A 19,476-nucleotide genomic window follows, 5' to 3' on the forward strand; every position below is an offset into this window, starting at 1 on the left:
ATGTAATTAAGCTAATTGTGTCAACAAAAAAATGCAATTGATGGAGTGATGGAGGTGGTACCAATTGATGGAGTGATGGAGTGATGGAGTGATTGAGTGATGGAGTGATGGAGGTGGTAGGAGTAATAGCGACTGACAATATTGCTTGACAACGGTTGGTGGTTCACGATAGTATCGAAGAAGTCAAAGAAATAAGGAATTTTAAAAGTATGTATAAATAGTGTAATTTTTTGCCGAGGAGTACTTCATCCAAAGCCCCTCAGCCTTATGTGGCTCCACCCCTAATTGCCAAGGGTAGTGATGGTTGTCAATGGCAGTGGTGGTGGCAACAGAGGTAAGTTAGCGGTGGTGGTTGGTGATTGTGCGGATAGAATGGTTTCATTCACAAAAGTACCCCTTAGTGATATTAAGACTTATTCATACCAAATAATTAGTGTTTAGATGTTAATATAAACAAATACACTTAATGACTTAAAATTCTTATCTGTCAGATTCATACCTCCATCAAGTGCAACAAATAATACCCAAAAACTATGTAAGGCCTCTCCAAAAATACACCCAACGACATGTTTAAAGAGTCCGAACAACATAAACTAAAAGTAGACATTAATGTTACCTCAGTTGTGAGATTGCCTCCAAAACCACCAAATGTTTTAGAAGACTCCATGACACCAATTTCTAGTATGCCAAATAACAATGATTATTACAAACGAAAATTTTAAGTAATTAGGAACGATGACTAGTATGCCAAATAACAATTATTATTACAAACGAGGAAGACAAGATATTGTTTTGTGTTATATATTTATCGCACTTGTATTATTTTGATGAATATATACAATATTTGGATAGATTGTATCGTTCTTTGTCGTTACATAATGCCACACATCAACAATTTGAATGATAAACCTATAAGAAAACTAGAAAAGTAGACATAATGTCGCACATCAACAATTTGAATGATAAACAATATAAAAATGATAAACATATAAGAAAAGTAGGGTATAAGGTAGAGCTCTATAAAAAGGTAGGGTAAAAAACAAAATAGGACTATTAAATAATTAGTAAAGACAAAATGAGAAGATAACGACGCGATCATGGTTACATAAAATGAGAAATGATAAATTGAAACGATATGTCCATACAAAATATAAACATGATATTTAAACTAAGAATATAATACAACAGGCGCTATCACACACCAAACTGATGGTTACATAACATGTGACTTTTCGTCATTACTTAACGATGAATTTAAACAACATCATACAAAATATAAATATAATATTTAAACTAACGATACAACACAACAAGTAACAATTACCATCCACACAAGATGTTATTGATCAATATACTTAAAAGCTTATCTACATAAGCTAGCTCAAATATATATTGATGAGATAGTGTGCCTACTAAGAAGGTAAATTTATGCTTGCTGGCATAACATACAAACCAATGGCATCAAGAAATAACCCTGAAGATCCATGAAATCCAACAACAACTCCACCTTGCATAATAAATGAGAAGTTGGTGTCAGTATCAATTACTGAACCCATAGGGCCATGATTGTTAAGGTTAGTGTGAAACTTGATGGATTTTATTATAACATAGGAATCGCAGATCAGTCCATATGTCCCACTTAAGCCTGTCAAATACTCTGAAGGACTGTCTATATTGATCTACAAAAATTCAAGAAAAAACTAATTAGCCTTATTGACAGGAGAATATTGAATGATGGTTAGGAACAAAGAAAAAAAATTATTATTTCACTAGAAATATACATATATAAAAACTCATTTACAAAGGCAATATTGATTAGATTTTTTTTTTTGTATATGGGATACACTAATAAAACTTATACTAGTTGGTGGTAGTTGACGACAATGCTAGATGTGATGGCGGAAGTGATTGATAGTAAGGATCAAACATTGTAGTGGTGGTAGTGGTTCAGTGGTTGATAATGGTGGCGACAATGGGTATAATTATAATGATGGTGAAGTGGTAGGTGTGATAGTGACGGGCAGTAGTGGTTGCAACGCTGGTAGTTATGATGACAAAGGTGGTTGATACTTCACGATAGTGGTGAAATTAGGATTTTTCACTAAGGGGGTCAAAATATTATAAAGTACACACAGAAGAAGCTAAAAGAGGTTCAACATTTACTATATATATGTAAGAAATATTTTAAAATTATGTATAAATAGGGTAATTTTCCCCCGAAGGGAGTTCATCCTAACCCCCTCAGCGTTACCTGGCTACACCCTTAGTTGCTGACGGTAATGGCGGTTGTGATGACAGAGGTGGTTAGTGGCAGTGGCCGGTGATTGTGTGGATAGAGAGTGATAGTGAAAATTATTCAGAAAAATACCTCTCAATGATATTAAGACCTATTTTAGATATTCATTTAGTGCAAACAAATAAGATGTAAAAACTATGTTGTTAGGCCTCTCCAAAAACATCACCGCACACGTATCATGATCCAACAACATGTTTAAAGAGTCCGAACAACATAGACTAAAAGTAGACATTAGTGTTACCTCAGTTGTGAGTTCGCCTCCAGAACCACCAAATGTTTCAGAAGACTCCATGACACCATTTTCTTCACTGCTCTTAAACATTATAGAATTTATAATCAATCCATACTTTACAACTATCTGTTTCACTGCACCTTTAGGCCTATAATTCCAATGCCTTTCTCCAGAACCTCCCCATTGCTCAACACCAATAGCTCCAGAACCTCCCCATCTCTCAACACCACACTCTAATTTAACTTCTCTAGTACAAGATGTTTCTCCTTCATTTATATCAGGCAAAACTACACCATAAGTTGGTAAACTTTCTTTGAGGTTTTTTAATCTCTTGTTGATCTTTCCTATGTCCCAGCCTATTTTGTACCTTGCAACAACTTCTTTCACAACATCAGATAACATTGTACATAAACAATAAGCAGTGTTTTCTCTGTTTGATCTCTGTTTTACCTCAGCAGCAAACTTCTCAACTGTGCCCTCAGCATCTTGTGCAAGGTTCCTAATTTGATCAGCCCAATTTTTGACTCTTTCTTCTATCTGTTTTCTTGTATCAACATCTTTCAGGAAAGCTCGCATACGTCCCATCTCTGTAACAAGTTCTCTTACTTGTTCATCCACTCCATATAGGAATATTGCTTGTTCTATGATTTTTGATAATGCTTGTTCTATGATTGCCTCAGCCATTTCAAGTGTTGTCCTGGATATCTAGAGAAGTAAACTGATATATCATATGGGATGAAACATGAGACTAATATATATGTTATCTTGGTGTCCTTTGTTGACTTTGTCTTCCAGTCGCTCAGCAAACAACAACGACAAAATACTTAGGGGTCGTTTGGTTACTGATTAGAATTATGCAGGTATTAGTTATGCAGGGTTTAGTTATGCATGTATTAGTTATGCAGGGTTTAGTTATGCATGTATTAGTTATGGAGGTTTTAGTTATGCAGATATTACTTATGCAGGTATTATCTAGCTAGTTATGTAGAGATCACAATACATAAATGATTAACTATTAAATATTGAATTTATTGTGACTTTTTCCATTGGCCCAAGTCGAGACCGAAGGAAAATATTATTTTAGAGAGATTATTAATTTACCGTGCATTAATTTATAGAGGTTTTACTATATATATATGTATAGAGAGAGAGAGTGTCACATGTCAGCACCATAAAAATATAATTTTTTAAATAATTAAAATTTAATTAATTACATATGATAGGATTAATTAACTCTGTTTAAAATTTACAACTTTTGAATTAACGTGTATTGAATAAAACTTTCAAATATTTTGTGATTCAAACTCCACCATGTTTGAAATTATACAAACAATGTCATCCGTTGCTCTCAATTAAAATTATGAGGATCAAATTTAGTTTGCTTTGAAACAACAAATTGATTAACATGAGAATGTGTGTATTATCTTTAAAATGTTGCATAGAACAAAACTTAAAGTTAAATTAATGTGTTTTTGATATATGTTTTGATATATAAAAGAATGTTTGGGCTCTTTAGCCTAATTTTCTTAGAGATTTATTCAATTAAATAAAGGAGCCTCATGATCCATTATTGACCAAAAATGATAAAATATAAAGCACGATTCAGCATATNCACTCAAGTCACATCACAGAGACAATGGTACAAGGTTGTATTAATGGGCATAAGTAGAGGTGTAGAAGTCAAACCGAACCGATGAATTAAATCAAATGAAAAAACAAATTAATTTGTAATTTGGTTTGGTTGATTTGGCGGTTAAAAAAATAAATCGTACTCAATATTATAATTTACCACACTATCACAATAATCCTCGTACTCAATATTACAATTTACAATGGTAATTTGTCTTTAACTTCTTAACTGACACAAATAATATAATATAGGATTTGTATATATAATACATAATCTCTACTTATGTAGTAATAAATAACAATGTAAAGGTAATTTTGAATTTTGAGTTTGTATAGTACGACGACATTTTTTTTAATAGAAAACATACTTCTATGTTGTCTTGTTTCCGAGTGAAAACTAGTAACTAGAAGAAATATATAGTATAAATTAAAGATTATTATTATTAATAATAATAATAATATAAGCAAATCACAGATTGATTTGATGAATTTTTTAGTAATAATAATATTAGTATTTATGTAAAATTTATTTCGTTATGTAAAAAAATATTATTAGTATTTATATAAAATTTAGATAAATATTATGAAAAGTGGGTTGAGGAGGGGACAGGGGTGTGTAGGGTGGTGAGGCTGGGGCCTGGGAGCGTGCTATGGACATGAGAGTGAAGACGAGGCATGTTAAAAGGTGGGAAGAATGCCACTTGTAAAATTTATTGTTTCTATTTTCACTATGAAAATAATTTTATTTACCTTTAAAGAACTTATTTTCCTAATAAAAATAATTTTCAAAAAGTTTGATTAATCATCAATCATAAAAAAATTAAAAAATATTTTTCTCCACGCCAACACACCAAGTCGTTCTCTATTAGTTTTTCTTCTTGTTGGCAGGAGGAGGTGGGGTTAGAGTTAGACATCTAAGTTTGGTAGCAATTAATAAATTAAATACAATTAGCATAATTATTGTATAATAATTCCATTAAAACAAGGATGAAAATTCTGCAAAAAAGTAATTAAAAAAAAAGGAAGATTCTAGTGCCAAACCAACCAAACCAAATTACAAATCGATTTGCAATTTTAAAAAAAATCTAATATAAATTGGTACATTCTATGAGTTTTAAATCTAATTTAAAAGTTTTAGATGAAATCGAAAAAAACTAACCCAATAAAAAAAATTGAAATGTAGTAGCTAAATCTGGTAGGTTTTCTTAAAAGAAGAAGAGAGTTTAACAATTAAATTTGGTAGCTAGTAATTTAATTAGGTAATTAATTATTTTATCTCTCTTTTGAATTTGAAAAACACTATATTGTCTTTAATTTTTGTGTTGATTGGATGAGTTAAGTTGTCGTAAATTTAGGAATTGAGAGAAATATTCTAGGTAAAGTAGTTACTTGGGAGGAATATTTTGTGTAATTTATTAACATTTTGTGTTTTCCATCTAGGATTTTCACTCTTATTATCAATTATATCTATATTTTCAAATAATTACGTATCTTATTAATTTTTGTTATCATATAGTAGGGAGAGAGGCGAGCGAGATCGCCATGTATTCCATACATATGCTAATCACTCTAAATACATGTATATGTATGTATCTGGTGTGATTAACATGTATTTGAATATCAAATATATAGGAGAGTGGCGAGCGAGATGAGAGGTGAGTGAAATTTGGTGAATTACTTTGATGTAGTGTACCTAGAACAAATTATACCTAATTTTGACCTCATGTATCTCGAAATACGTGTATCTAAACGCACCAAAATATCGCAAACTAGCGTGTATCTAAGTAATTAGCTCCTAAGCTAGTGAGATTTAGGTGAGTCAAACGAAAAGGTAAAAAATATTCAAGTGTTCGACCTCTATTTTTTTATATATATATATAAATTATTTTTAATCATGTATAATTTTCCATTACTCGGTCAAAAATTATTTTTCATTTAATTATTATATGTCTGAGTCGTCTTATTCATATAATTTTTTATTTTAATTAAAATGTATATTTATTTGAGAAGCATTATGACAATAGCTATTTATTGAAATAACAAGATTTCGTATTATCTTTTCAAACAAACAAGACTACAAGTTCTTCTAATAAGTTTCCTTTAATATAGGTCCTTGTATCTCTTGTGATACACATTTTAAAATAATTACTTCCATTTCAATCTGTTTAACTAGATCAAACTAATTAATATTTCATGTAAATTTACCTATTTAAAAATTATATAAATAACTCAACAAATTGGGTCAATCCTTAAAAAATAGGAAAAACTACTTAACTAGACATACACCACTATCATATATACTAATTTTATCTCTACTTTTAAACAATTACATATATTACCACTTTTAATATTTTATACCATATATTTTAAAAGATACAATCAAATAAACAATTCCATAAAACTAGGATTTATTAATACCAAATTTGGAGTAAAATACATTGAGATCAATCACTTTAAAATTAACCTAAAATAGAGTCCTCAATTATTTACTCACTTAATTCTCTCCATAATTTATACCTTGACACCAAATTAATTATTTCTCTTCCACATTTTTTCTCCTAGCGTCACTAACACTCCGATGGCCATACCAACAGAGAAGCTAGCAAGACCACAAGTAAGATCGGAGGAAAGGTGAGGATATCTATCAAAAAGATACTAGGAATTGATTTTGGGGTTAACCCATGTACTAATTAATAATCACAACTATGATTAATTCATAAATATCCAAAAATCCAGTCATAGCAACCAACACAATTGACTTCATTATCAACTATGGCGCACAACATCGAGGAAGTCGAAGAAGGGAGCCATTTCATTGCCGCTAAAATTGGACATTTTTTTGTTGGTTATAAGATACATAGAAAAACAGTTTAGGTGCATAGAATGGACAGATCAATACATCTAATCATTAAATATATATTAGATACATAGAAGAAACGTCAGATACATAAAAGAATAATTTAGATACATATAATGAACATATCATATACACAAAAATTCAAATTTTAAAATATTTTCTTATGAGCCTTAGATACTCCAAAGATGTTATACGTGTGATTTCCTCCTTAATTTATGTATTTCAGTTACATTCCCTATTTAAATAAACTTAATTATATGTATCTGATTAATTAACATGTATTCGAAATACATGTATCAGTTACATTCCTTATTTAGAAACAATTATCGAGATACATGTATCAGTTACCTTCCTTATTTAGATGCAATTATCAAGATACATGTATCTAGGCGCGTTAGATACGTGTATCCGCAGAACAAATTATGGTAGGCTTGGTAATATTGCAAACTCATGGGATAGAAGGTAATTAGCTCCTAAACTAGTGAGATTTGTGTTGTTTTCCCTAAAAAATACCCATCATAGCCCTTTAACAAATTGGGCCAATCCTTAATATGTAGCCATTAATGAACCAGGGCGGGTCCATGCAAACTCGGCCCATTAAGTAGTCAAGATAATTAATTACTCATATTGCAACAATCAAATTTAATCTCAAACGAGATAACGATTTGCTATAATTTTCTTTCTAATATAAGTTGGTGCATTGTATAATTATGACTCTAATTTAAGGAAGAATATAGGAGAGTTTTGGTTTTAAAAAAAATATTGTAGTTTTTTTTTTTTTTTGTTTTTTAAAAGGAAATGTAATAACTATTTTTTCGCTAAGAATTTAATAAGATAGTTAATTATTTTTTGTCTCTTTTGAATTTGAAAGATTCCTAATTCAAATGAAATTAGGATTGTATTAGTTTCTTCTGTATGCTTCTAACAACCCAACGTAAATATGTATATATAGTCATTAATTTTTATATTTTGTGTAATTTATAACATTTTGTGTTTACATCTAAAAATATATACACAAAAAAGTCAAAGAGGTTCATGGTTCAATATCTATTTTATATATATACATTAAAAAAATAATTTTAATCAGGTATAAACAGTATACTTTTTTGACTCTCCACCATTACTAATTACATTGTCAAGAAAACTAACAAAGAAGAAGTGAAAATTACATAATTTAAAATGCTATTGAAATAAATTTTTCATTTAATTATTTTATGTATGAGTCGTGTTATTCAGATAATTTTAACTAAAATGTATATTTATTTGACCGTAGCTATTTTATTGCAATAATAAGTTTCCTTTAATATTGGTCCGTGTATCTCACAGTTAGTTGTAATACCCATTTTTAAAATAATTACTTCCATCTCAATTTGTTTGACTTGATCAAACTAATTAATATTTCATATAAATTTACATATTTAAATGAGCAAGACGTCAATCGTTTGTAGGAACGTGTTAATCTTAATTATTTAGATTTATCAAAAATTCAAACTCTATTGAAATTTTTAAAATTCTGGTCTAATTTAACTAGGTAATTATAATGAGGTGTAACTCTTTTGAATTTAAAAGATTTCTAACTTAGCTGAAATTACTATAATTCTGTTTCTTTTGACTTATCTCTAACGCAACTCTTTAAGTATATGTATAGCTCTTTCATTTTACCTTTTTTTGACATCTTTTTCTATGGTATAAATTTTCTTTCTTTTGCAATGAACAACCACAACAATGAAGAAAACAATGAAGAAATCAATAGAAAGAGGAAGAATTTTCATACTCATTTCGAAAATCGTTGCGAAAATCTACTAGAAGAAGAAGAAGATGATGAACTCTTGAAACTTTCATTAATGACACCCTTTCGTTCTACTAGACCTCGAATACAACCTCGTGAAAATATCGAATCTCTCTCACCACCACTCATACTTGAAAATCACGAATCGAGTACTTTGAACCTCCCACAACTCGCGATTTTAACACCAACCATTCTAAAAAAAGAAACTGGTCAGCGTAAAAGACGTAACTCCTTAAAGCCAAAGCCGGGTAATGCTAAAGAGGTGATTATTGAGACTATCACTCCTCCATTTCCTTGGGCGACTAACTTAATAGCTACAGTCCACACGTTGCAATACTTGTTATCCAAGCAACTTTTCATGATAAGCGGAGATGTTCAATGCAAGAGGTGTGAAAGGAGATACACTATGGAATTCGATTTGAAAGAAAAGTTTGTTGAAATTGGATCTTACGTGATGAAAAATAAGACTTTACTGAAGGAACGTGCACCGTCTATATGGATGACTCCTCTTCTTCCTACTTGTCAATTTTGTAAACAAGAGAATAGTGTGAAACCGATTATTTGTGCAGATAAGAATAAGATAAATTGGTTGTTTCTGTTACTTGGTCAGATGTTGGGCTGTTGTACGCTCGATGAACTTAAGTTTTTTTGTGAACATACTGATAATCATCGAACGGGTGCAAAGGATCGTGTTCTTTTTTTGGCATACCTAACGTTGTGCAGGCAAGTCGATCCATCTGGTCCATTTTATCGTTGATACCCGATCAGGACGCGTTTCGTTTTCCTTGCATTATGAATTTGGTATTTTTTTTTATCGAATGATGGTAAGATTTAGTATGTTTTTTCTTTTTAATTCTGTTTGTTTGTTAATGATAGAAGCAATTTATTTTTACTTGTAGTTAAGTTACATTTGTTAAATTTATTTTTACTTGTAGTTAAGTCACATTAATGATACATGCAATTTGTTTTTCGCATTTATTCATTTTTACAACTGATTTCTTCATGCATGAGTTTACGGTTATGCTTTCGATGTTGGCCTAGGTTGTGTATTGACACTGGAATCTCTAAATTCCTATCATTTCTTTGTTATGGAAATGAAAGATGTAATTAAGCTAATTGTGGTAATAAAAATTTGGAATTTAGAGATGTAATTAAGCTAACTATGGCAACAAAAAATTGGAATCTCTAAATTCCTATCATTTCTTTGTTATTGCAAATGAAAGATGTAATTAATCTAATTGTGGCACATATGAGTACACAAGTTGACTGATTATTGATAGACCGATCAAGTCAATTTATTGACTTATATAATTATCCATGGAGAGGTTAATATGCCTCGATTCAAATTAGGATCAGTTGTTAATCATTCTTAACTAAATTTCTTATAGATTCAAGTCTTGGAATTGCCTTTGTTATCTTAGAGATTCGAGTCCGTGGAGTCGCCTTTGTTATCTTATAGATTCGAGTCCAAGAGTCGTCTTAGCGATCATAAGATAAGATTTAAAATGAGACTTTTTATCATCAAATTATTTTTTCTAATTTGTAGGTTAGAGATTGCCATTGGTTTATATATATATATATATTATTTAAATAGTTTTTAATCTTGTGGTCTTAAACTTGTCATGTGGAAGTTAAATTTAAAAATTGACAAAAAAGAAAGAAACATTCTTTAATGTTTCGAAACAATCTAAAAGAAATATACAATACAATTTATTTATTTTTATTAAAAATACTTATAATAATTCTATTATTACTAAAAAAAATGGCAGCCCTCAAATTTAGTGGCCTAAGGCGAATGCCTCATTTATAAACACATTGAGTCACGGTGTGATAACGACTGACAGTATTGCTTGAAACGGTGGTGGTTGTGATGACAAAGGTGGTTGGTGGTTCACGATAGTGTCGAAGAAGCCAAAGGAGGTTAAACATTTACCATATATACGAAAGAAATAAGGAATTTTAAAAGTATGTATAAATAGTGTAATTTTTCGCCGAGGGGTTTATCCAAAGCCCCTTAGCCTTATGTGGCTCCACCCCTAATTGCCAACGATAGTGATGGTTGTCAATGGTGGTGGTGATGGCAACAGAGGTAGTTAGTGGTGGTGCTTGGTGATTGTGCGGATAGAATGGCGGTGAAAATTATTCACAAAAATACCTCTTAATGATATTAAGACCTATTCATACCAAATAAGTGTTTAGATGTTAATGTAAACAAATACACTTATTAATGAGAGTTTTTGGCTAAAATCATCCTTGAAGTATGACCTAAACTTAAAGTACATCCTTGTGTTATATAAATGAACAAAAAACATCCTTGAACTATTCAAAAAGTTGCAAGATTCATCCTTCTGTCTATTTTTTTTTTAAGAAAAGCAGACATAATGTCGCACATCAACAATTTGAATGATAAACATATAAAAATGATAAACCTATAAGAAAAGTAGGGTATGAAGTAGAGCTCTATAAAAAGGTAGGGTAAAAAATAAAATAAGATTATTAAATAATTAGTAAAGACAAAATGAGAAGATTACGACGCGATCACGGTTACATAAAATGAGAAATGATAGATCTAAACGATACGTCCATACAAAATATAAACATGATATTTAAACTAACAATACAATATAACGGGCGCGATCACGCACCAAACTGATGGTTATGAGACTTTTCGTCATTACTTAACGATGAATTTAAACAACATCATACAAAATATAAATATGGTATTTAAACTAACGATACAATACAACGAGTAACAATTACCATCCAAGCAAGATGTTATTGATCAATATACTTAAAAGCTTATCTACATAAGCTAGCTCGAATTAATGAGATGGTGTGCCTACTAAGAAGGTAAATTTACGCTTGTTGGCATAACATACAAACCAATGGCATCAAGAAATAAGCCTGAAAATCCATGAAATCCAACAACAACCCCACCTTGCATAATAAATGAGAAGTTGGTATCAGTATCAATTACTGAACCCATAGGGCCATGATGGCTAAGGTTAGTGTGAACCTTGATGGATTTTATTATAAGATAGGGACCATAGAGTCCATATGTCCCACTTAAGCCTGTCAAATACTCTGAAGGACTGTCTATATTGATCTACAAAAATTCAAGAAAAAGCTAATTAGCCTTATTAACAAGGAGAATATTGAATGATGGTTGGGAACAAAGAAAAAAATTATTATTTCACTTGAAATATATATATATATATATTAAATTCATTCTCGAAGGCGATATCGATTAGAAAAGATCTTGTATATGGGATACACTAATAAAACTTATACTAGTTGGTGGTAGTTGACGGCAATGCTAGATGTGATGGTGGAAGTGGTTGATAGTAAGGATAAAACATATAGTGGTGGTAATGGTTGATAGTAAAGATCAAACACTATAGTGGTGGTAGTGGTTGATAATGGTGGCGACAATGGATATAGTTATAATGATATTGAGGTGGTAGATGTGATAGTGACTGATAGTAGTGGTTGACAACGCTGGTGATTGTGATGACAAAGGTGGTTGGTTCTAGGCGATAGTGGTGAAATCAAAATTTTTCACTAAGGGGATCAAAATATAAAGTAAAGACATGAAGAAGCCATAGGAGGTTCAACATCTACTATATATATGTAAAATAATTTAAAACAATGTATAAGTAATGTAATTTTCCCCCAAAGTGGTTTCATCCTAATCCACTCAACATTACCAGGCTACACCCCTAGTTGTTGACGGTAATGGTGGTTGACAATGATAGGGGTTGTGATGACAGATGTAGTTGGTGTTTAGTGAAGTGGCCGATGATTGTGTGGATAGAATGGTAGTGAAAATTATTCACAAAAATACCACTTAATGATATTAAGATCTATTCAGATATTCATTAAGTGCAAACAAATAAGATCTAAAAACTATGTTGTTAGGCCTCTCCAAAAACATCACCGCACACGTATCATGATCCAATAACATGTTTAAAGAGTCCGAACAACATAGACAAAAAGTAGACATTAATGTTACCTCAGTTGTGAGATGGCCTCCAGAACCACCAAATGTTTTAGATTCCATGACACCATTTTCTTCAATGCTCTTAAACATGATAGAATCTATAATCAATCCATGCTTTACAACTATCTGTTTCACTACACCTTTAGGCCTATAATTCCAATGCCCTCCTCCAGAACCTCCCCATCTCTCAACACCAATAGCTCCACTCTGTAGTTTCTCTTCTCTAAAAGATGTTTCTCCTTCATTTATATCATGCAAATCTATACCATAAGTTGTTAAACTTTCTGTGAGGCTTTTTATTCTCTTGTTTATCTTTCCTATATCCCACCCTATTTTGTACCTTGGAATAACCTCTTTCACAACATTAGATAACATTGTACAGAAACAATAAACAGTGTCTTCCTCGTTTGATCTCTGTATTACCTCAGCAGCAAACTTCTCAACTACGCCCTCAGCATCTTGTGCAAGGTCTCTAATTTCATCAGCCCAATTTTTTACTCTTTCTCCTTTCTGTTTTCTTGTATCAACGTCTTTCAAGAATGCTCGCATACGTCCCAGCTCTGTAACAAGTTCTCTTACTTGTTCATTCAGTCCATATAGGAATATTGCTTGTTCTGTGATTTTTGATATTGCTTTGGTTATAGCAGCCTCAGCCATTTCAAGTGTACTTGTCCTGGATATTTCGAGAAGTAAACTTACATATGGGATGAAACATGAGGCTGATATGTTATCTTGGTGTCCTTTGTTGACTTTGTCTTCCAGTCCCTCACCAAACAACAACGACAAAATATTAAGTGCAGTGGCGGATCCAGGATTTTCATGAAGTGGGTTCAAGATATAAAAATATAACTAATATTATTTGTAATTTTTACGAGGCTAACAACATACATATCTGACTATAGTAAACAATGTTAATACATTTGAAAAAAAATTACATTGACTTATGAATGAAACGGTAAATAACAAGATGAACGAAAAACTAGGCTTCAATATAAACTAAGAAGCTAAAAGAATATTATGAATGATTTCTCTTCATTCAACATTTAACAAATAAAAACAAAATATTAAACAAAATAATTATAACCTTAATTTCAGAATCAAATACATAAAAATATTCCTAATATTATTCGTAATTTTTTGTTGATTTTAGAATGATAAGGGATTTTTTAGTTGAAGAAATAAAAAATAACCACAATAATCATATATGTATATATAAAGATTAGAATCAAGAGCGAAAAACATACTTGATGGATATTGACTATTGATGCCAGATTTGAGAGACGGGGAGAGTTTTTTTCCTTCAATAAAAAAATATGCTCAAAATTTGGGGGGGAAAAGTAAGAGAGTTTCAAGAAGATTTCAACAAAGAAGAAGACAAAAAGGTCTTTAGAATTGAGAATAATAGAGATTAGTGCCTTTTTGGTTGAGTTTTTTTTTTAAAAAAAAAAATTAAAAACAAAAAGGACAAAAGTTATTGACTATGTGTGAATGTTTTATATATCAAAAAAACAAATTAAAACTAAAATGTGGCAATGGGGATTCAATCCCAGGTTGACTGGGAAAATTGAACCCCCTCAACCACTCGGCTAAGCTTCAGACTTGTGTTAGTGGGTTCAAAATTTAATATATACATATAAAATTTTAAAAACTGATTAAATTACATATATATACAATGTTATTTTTCAACGAAGCCACTGTAGGTCCGCCCCTGCTTAAGTGTAATCCCACAAGTGGGATCTGGGGAGGGTACATAACCCAACCTTAAGAGGTAGAGCAATCTTCGAGCCACTCAAAGACATTAAAAATAAAACAAAAACTAGCAGAAACTGAAAAAACTATACCATCAAATGCGAGTTCCTGTTAATTTTTTCTTTTCAACAATTTCTCTTAAATCTAACAGCCAATGCTCACTTTTGACAAACTTAAAACTCCAAAGCTGTTAAGAAAGTATACTTAAGGGATTATTTTAAGCCTATTCCAAACATAATGAACCATTTTTGTATTTTCTCTATTGGATACTAGGACCACTCAAGTCACATCACAGAGACAATGGTACAAGGTTGTATTAATGGGCATAAGTTGTAAGAAAGTAAATGATAGAACATGTATGGTCTGGTAGTTGGTTACAGTTATACAAGTATTAGTAATGTAGGGATTAGTTATGAGTTTATCTATATTATATTTTATGCAGGTTTTAATTATGCAGAATTATGTTATTCATGTATTAGTTGTTTCACTTTTTATCCTGCATAAAATAACACATAGATACCCTTATAACTTAAACATGTATTAGAGCATCTCCAACTCAATCCTCTATTTTACTCTCCAAATATAGAGTTCTTTATTTTTTCAGACAATCAATTCCAACCCAATTCTCTATTTTACTCTCTAAAAATGAATCTTTTTTCTCTCTCCTTAATATTATATTATTATTTTTATTTCATTCTTATTTTCTTATTTCATAATATAAATCCTTTATTTCTTTTTTCCCAAATAATTACTTTATATAATTTTTAATGTGATATGAAATTATATTTTATTCTAAAATTTTAAATAACATACATTGCAAGAAAATATAATATAATACATAAATTAGGGGACAAATTCAAATAAAAGTGACACAATTACATAAAACACTCAATTTTCAAAATTATTACGTTGCTCCCATAAATGCTCTATTAATGCATTACGGAGTTCAAAATGAGCATTTTTGTCTTTAATTTTTTTATGTCTAGCTAAAAATTGTTCAAATTGGAGATTTTCATCTGCCACCATTTCTATAGTTGGAGTTGGAGCCTTTACGACATCTTTAATTGGTGCATTGAGATCACGTTCATCCTCAATTAACATGTTGTGCAGTATAATACATGCAGTCATTATATCATGTAGCACTTCCTTTCTCCAAAATCGTGACGGTCCTGCAATAATTGCAAAAAGTTCGAGGACAAGGCTCTACTTTGCAATCATCGGAGTCCGAGGCTCCTAGTCCTACATCACCTATAGTATCATCTCTTAACTTATCATCTTTTTCACTTAATTTAAATGAGAATTTTTCAAGTCATTACACTTCATCTGAACGGCGTATTGGGGTGAAGAAATCAAAATTAAAGAGATCAAAAGATGAAGCTCTTTCGTCAGCTATGAAACTTTTCGAAATTGAAAATAATTGACTTGGGAAGATGTTATCAGAGTCTGCTACATCCAAACAACAGGACGGCGAAAGGTTAGATAGATATATCAAGGCCAAGGAATTTAGAGACGAAACTAAAATTTTAATGAAAAATTTAGAAACTATTAGTGATCAAAATGTTCGTGATTACCTACAACGAGAACAACAACGAATACTTGAAAAAAAAATCGACAATCACTACCGCAATCACAACCACAATCACAACCACAATCACAACAATTCTCAGAATCATATCCTAATTTTTTTCTGAATAATGCTAAATCTAGAAACGACCTACCGGATTTCTAAATTATTGTTTGATCAATTAATTATTATGTAATATATTGTATTTTATCTTATATTTAAATTATTATGTTATGTATTATACTGTATTGTTATCTTGTATTTAAATTATTATGTTATGTATTGTATTGTTATCTTGTATTTAAATTATCATATCATGTATTGTATTTTTAAATTAATTTTTTTCATCTTGCCATTTTAATTTTGCATATTCTTTATAATGAAAATTAATAATAAAATAAAATTTTATTATTCACGAAAATTAGAAAAAAAAATTAAAATACTATTAATTTGAAATTAAAATAGTATATATTAAATAATATTTTTTTAAAATATTATATTACATTTTAAAAAAATTATGAATATTAGATATTTAATTAATGGAATTATATGTAAAATAATATGTTAATTAGAAAGTAATAGAAATAATAATAAAATAATGAAAAAGTGAAATAGAGAGTGTGAATAGTAGTTCTCCAAATTTGGAGAACTACTATTCAACTCTCTAGATTTGAAGAATAGAGGGTGATTTGGAGGTGGGTTGGAGTGCCCATTCTCTATTTTACTCTCCAAATATAGAGAATGGAGAGTAAAATAGAGGTGGATTGGAGATGGTCTTAGCCATGCAGCTTTCTAAATTTCAAACCAAACACTATATTGATTTTATACATGACTAATTCACCTACTAACAACTACCAAATATAGTATTACTTATGCAGGATTTAATACATGCATACCTCACCTCCAAATCAGCCACCAAACGACCCCTTAATTCGTAGAGTTGGAGCAATCTTGGGAACCAAATAGCTCTGCATAAGAACCATTCTTGATCTCATTACCAATATCCACTGGACATTTTACATAACATGGAGCAATTTTCGCTTCAGAATACATAAAAACGAACAGAAACCAATACTTTTGTTTATAATCTGACCATACGAAATCATGTTCAATCAATAAGATGCATTACATTAGGTAAGCACTCAAGCACGTTGCGGACTAGTCGTGACTTGGGATGTAAAGGATCACTCGCGAGGAATTCTTTAACCACACCATTTACCTCTATGACACTACATCCAGGCTGCTTCTTTATTCTCATCTGCTCAATCAATTTCCTAACACAGTTGGCTTCAATTTCCCAACCAGCTTCCTTGTACATGTTGTATGCAAGTATGTAAGTACCATAGTCAGCTACCTTCATGTTAGACAACTTTCTCCATATTCTATCACCTACTTTAAGATCACCGTAGACCCTACAAGCACCAAGTAAAGCTCCCCACACGTTAGCATCCCCTTTCTCTAGCCCTCCCATGTTCTCATCAATGAACTTCTCAGCATCCTCGAGCTTACCAGCTCTTGCTAACAGGTCTACCACACATGCACGATGCTCAAACCTGGGGTCAACCCCATAAACACTGCCCATTCTTTCAAACAGTGAAAGACCTTTGTCAACCATATTTGCATGAGTGCAAGCAGAGAGCACAGCAACAAATGTAGTTTCATTTGGTTGATTCCCACTTGCTAACATCCTATAGAACAATTGAACGGATTTCATTGCATCTCCGTTCATTGCAAAGCCTGATATGATGGCATTCCATGCTCCAGTATCCTTATAAGTCATCTCTTCAAAGACTGATGAAGCCAACTTCATTCTCCCACATTTAGAGTACATGTCAACCAATGCAGTAGCCAATATTGGGTTCGACTCATAATTATAATGCTTAGCCAATGAATGTACCCAAAAACCTTGTGCTAAGGCACCTAGATGAGCACAAGCCGTGAGGACACTAACAAGAACAGACTCATTGGGCTTAAGAGCGTCTTCATCCATCCTCCGATACAAGCAAAGAACCTCCTTAAAATCACTTGCCCGTGAATATGCTGCCATCATTGCACTCCAAGAAATCACATTTCTCTCCGGCATTTCTTCAAACAAGAATCTGGCTTTTCCCACCTCCCCTATTTTCCCATATCCATCAATCATGGTAGTAAACAAAACCACATCCCTGTCGGGAATTTCATCAAACAACATACGTGCTCTGTCCATCTTGAGATTTAGGGAATAAAATTCAAGCAATGCTGCAACAATAAACCGGTCATTTTGTAATCCCAACTTCAGTGAATGGGCATGCACTGAAAACCCAAGTTGCCCAAACTCATTTAAAACCATTGAACAAGCCTTCATCAATGGTGGAATGGTATAATTATTCACAATAAGCTTATCCCTCAGCATGTCTTTGTAGCATATAATTGCTGGTATTGGCATTTCTGATTGCATGTATCCTCTGATCATGGTATTGCACAAAAACGTACTTTGGTAGCCAAGATTTTGAAACACAATACGCGAATAGTTGAAGAAAGATGGAATCCTAGAATTCACAGCAAATGAAAGAAGGGGAGCAATGGCTGATGGGGTTTCAGGGAGGTAGAGTTTGAGGAGTTGGCAATGGATCTCTTTTAGATGGTTGAGAGTTCTGCACTTTTGCATTAAGGGCGTCAGGACATAATGAGTTTCGCTAACTGCTTTTAGAATCATCTAGAATGTTAAAAATGGCATATCATTCTTTCAACTCCTCATATCAGGAAACAAGTCCAATGACTTCCCAATACATGATCCGTCCTTTCAAACCAGCTCGGAATTTCATATGACATAGCTATCTTTTAAATATTGACATGTCTAAGGTTTCTTGTGGCAATACTTCAAAGCCGGATTCTCTAGTACATGTTTACCAATTTCTGATCCTAAATTATCTTCGTTTTGGCTGATAATGATTAATCATACCAGTATATCCTAACTGTAAGTGTAGTACAAGTTCTTGTAACGAAAGTTGGCTGATTTGTCTACACATCTTTGCAACTGTAGCTAACTCGACCTGGCACTGAAAAGCAATAAGCCAACAAGATCAGTGAATGATTAACCGGAATTCTAAACACAGATAAACAATGACATCCACACTTCAGAAGCAACATTTTCCAAGAGTATACGGTATCCAATAAAGCCAGTCGAACTTCCCAAAATTAAGTGATACCTTGTTCACCATGGAACAAAGAAACTAGAAACAGAAAAATGTTTTCTTGTTCTAAAACTCATTTAGGCATTTTAACAAACACCTTGCATACATTTACAACAACTGCCTTTCAACAAATTCAAATTAGTAACTAATGATTCCCTAGTTATCCCTAAGTAGTTGTTCGGTACAC

At 31.7% G+C, this 19,476-nt stretch overlaps 2 protein-coding genes across 5 annotated transcripts; one reads left to right on the forward strand and one right to left on the reverse strand.

Annotated features, from left to right (window-relative positions):
* Nucleotides 1-1,623: 1,623 nt before the first annotated feature.
* On the reverse strand, nt 1,624-19,151 carry LOC125871721 (pentatricopeptide repeat-containing protein At5g66520-like). 4 transcript variants are annotated; one of them, XM_049552373.1, is made up of 3 exons: nt 18,998-19,151; nt 17,018-18,929; nt 1,624-1,679 (listed from the first exon to the last, which is right to left on the reverse strand). In XM_049552373.1, exon 2 carries the CDS (start codon nt 18,809-18,811, stop codon nt 17,225-17,227), a length of 1,587 nt encoding a protein of 528 aa, XP_049408330.1. In that variant the 5' UTR covers nt 18,812-18,929; nt 18,998-19,151; the 3' UTR covers nt 1,624-1,679; nt 17,018-17,224. The 4 variants fall into 4 exon arrangements, with proteins under 4 accessions (XP_049408330.1, XP_049408329.1, XP_049408327.1 ...); XM_049552372.1 differs by having other exon boundaries at nt 1,627-1,679; nt 17,013-18,929; XM_049552370.1 differs by lacking the exon at nt 1,624-1,679 and adding an exon at nt 11,596-11,909.
* Nucleotides 8,724-9,560, forward strand: LOC125870087 (uncharacterized). The gene has a single exon (XM_049550447.1). It carries the CDS (start codon nt 8,724-8,726, stop codon nt 9,558-9,560), a length of 837 nt encoding a protein of 278 aa, XP_049406404.1.
* Nucleotides 19,152-19,476: the final 325 nt, after the last annotated feature.

The sequence above is a fragment of the Solanum stenotomum genome, chromosome 7, assembly GCF_019186545.1.
Source record: "Solanum stenotomum isolate F172 chromosome 7, ASM1918654v1, whole genome shotgun sequence".
Taxonomy (NCBI): Eukaryota; Viridiplantae; Streptophyta; class Magnoliopsida; order Solanales; family Solanaceae; genus Solanum; species Solanum stenotomum.

Excerpts from the sequence above, each read along its gene's own strand:
- LOC125871721 (XM_049552373.1), bottom strand. The coding sequence starts at position 18,811 with ATGATTCTAAAAGCAGTTAGCGAAACTCATTATGTCCTGACGCCCTTA.
- LOC125870087 (XM_049550447.1), top strand. The coding sequence starts at position 8,724 with ATGAACAACCACAACAATGAAGAAAACAATGAAGAAATCAATAGAAAG.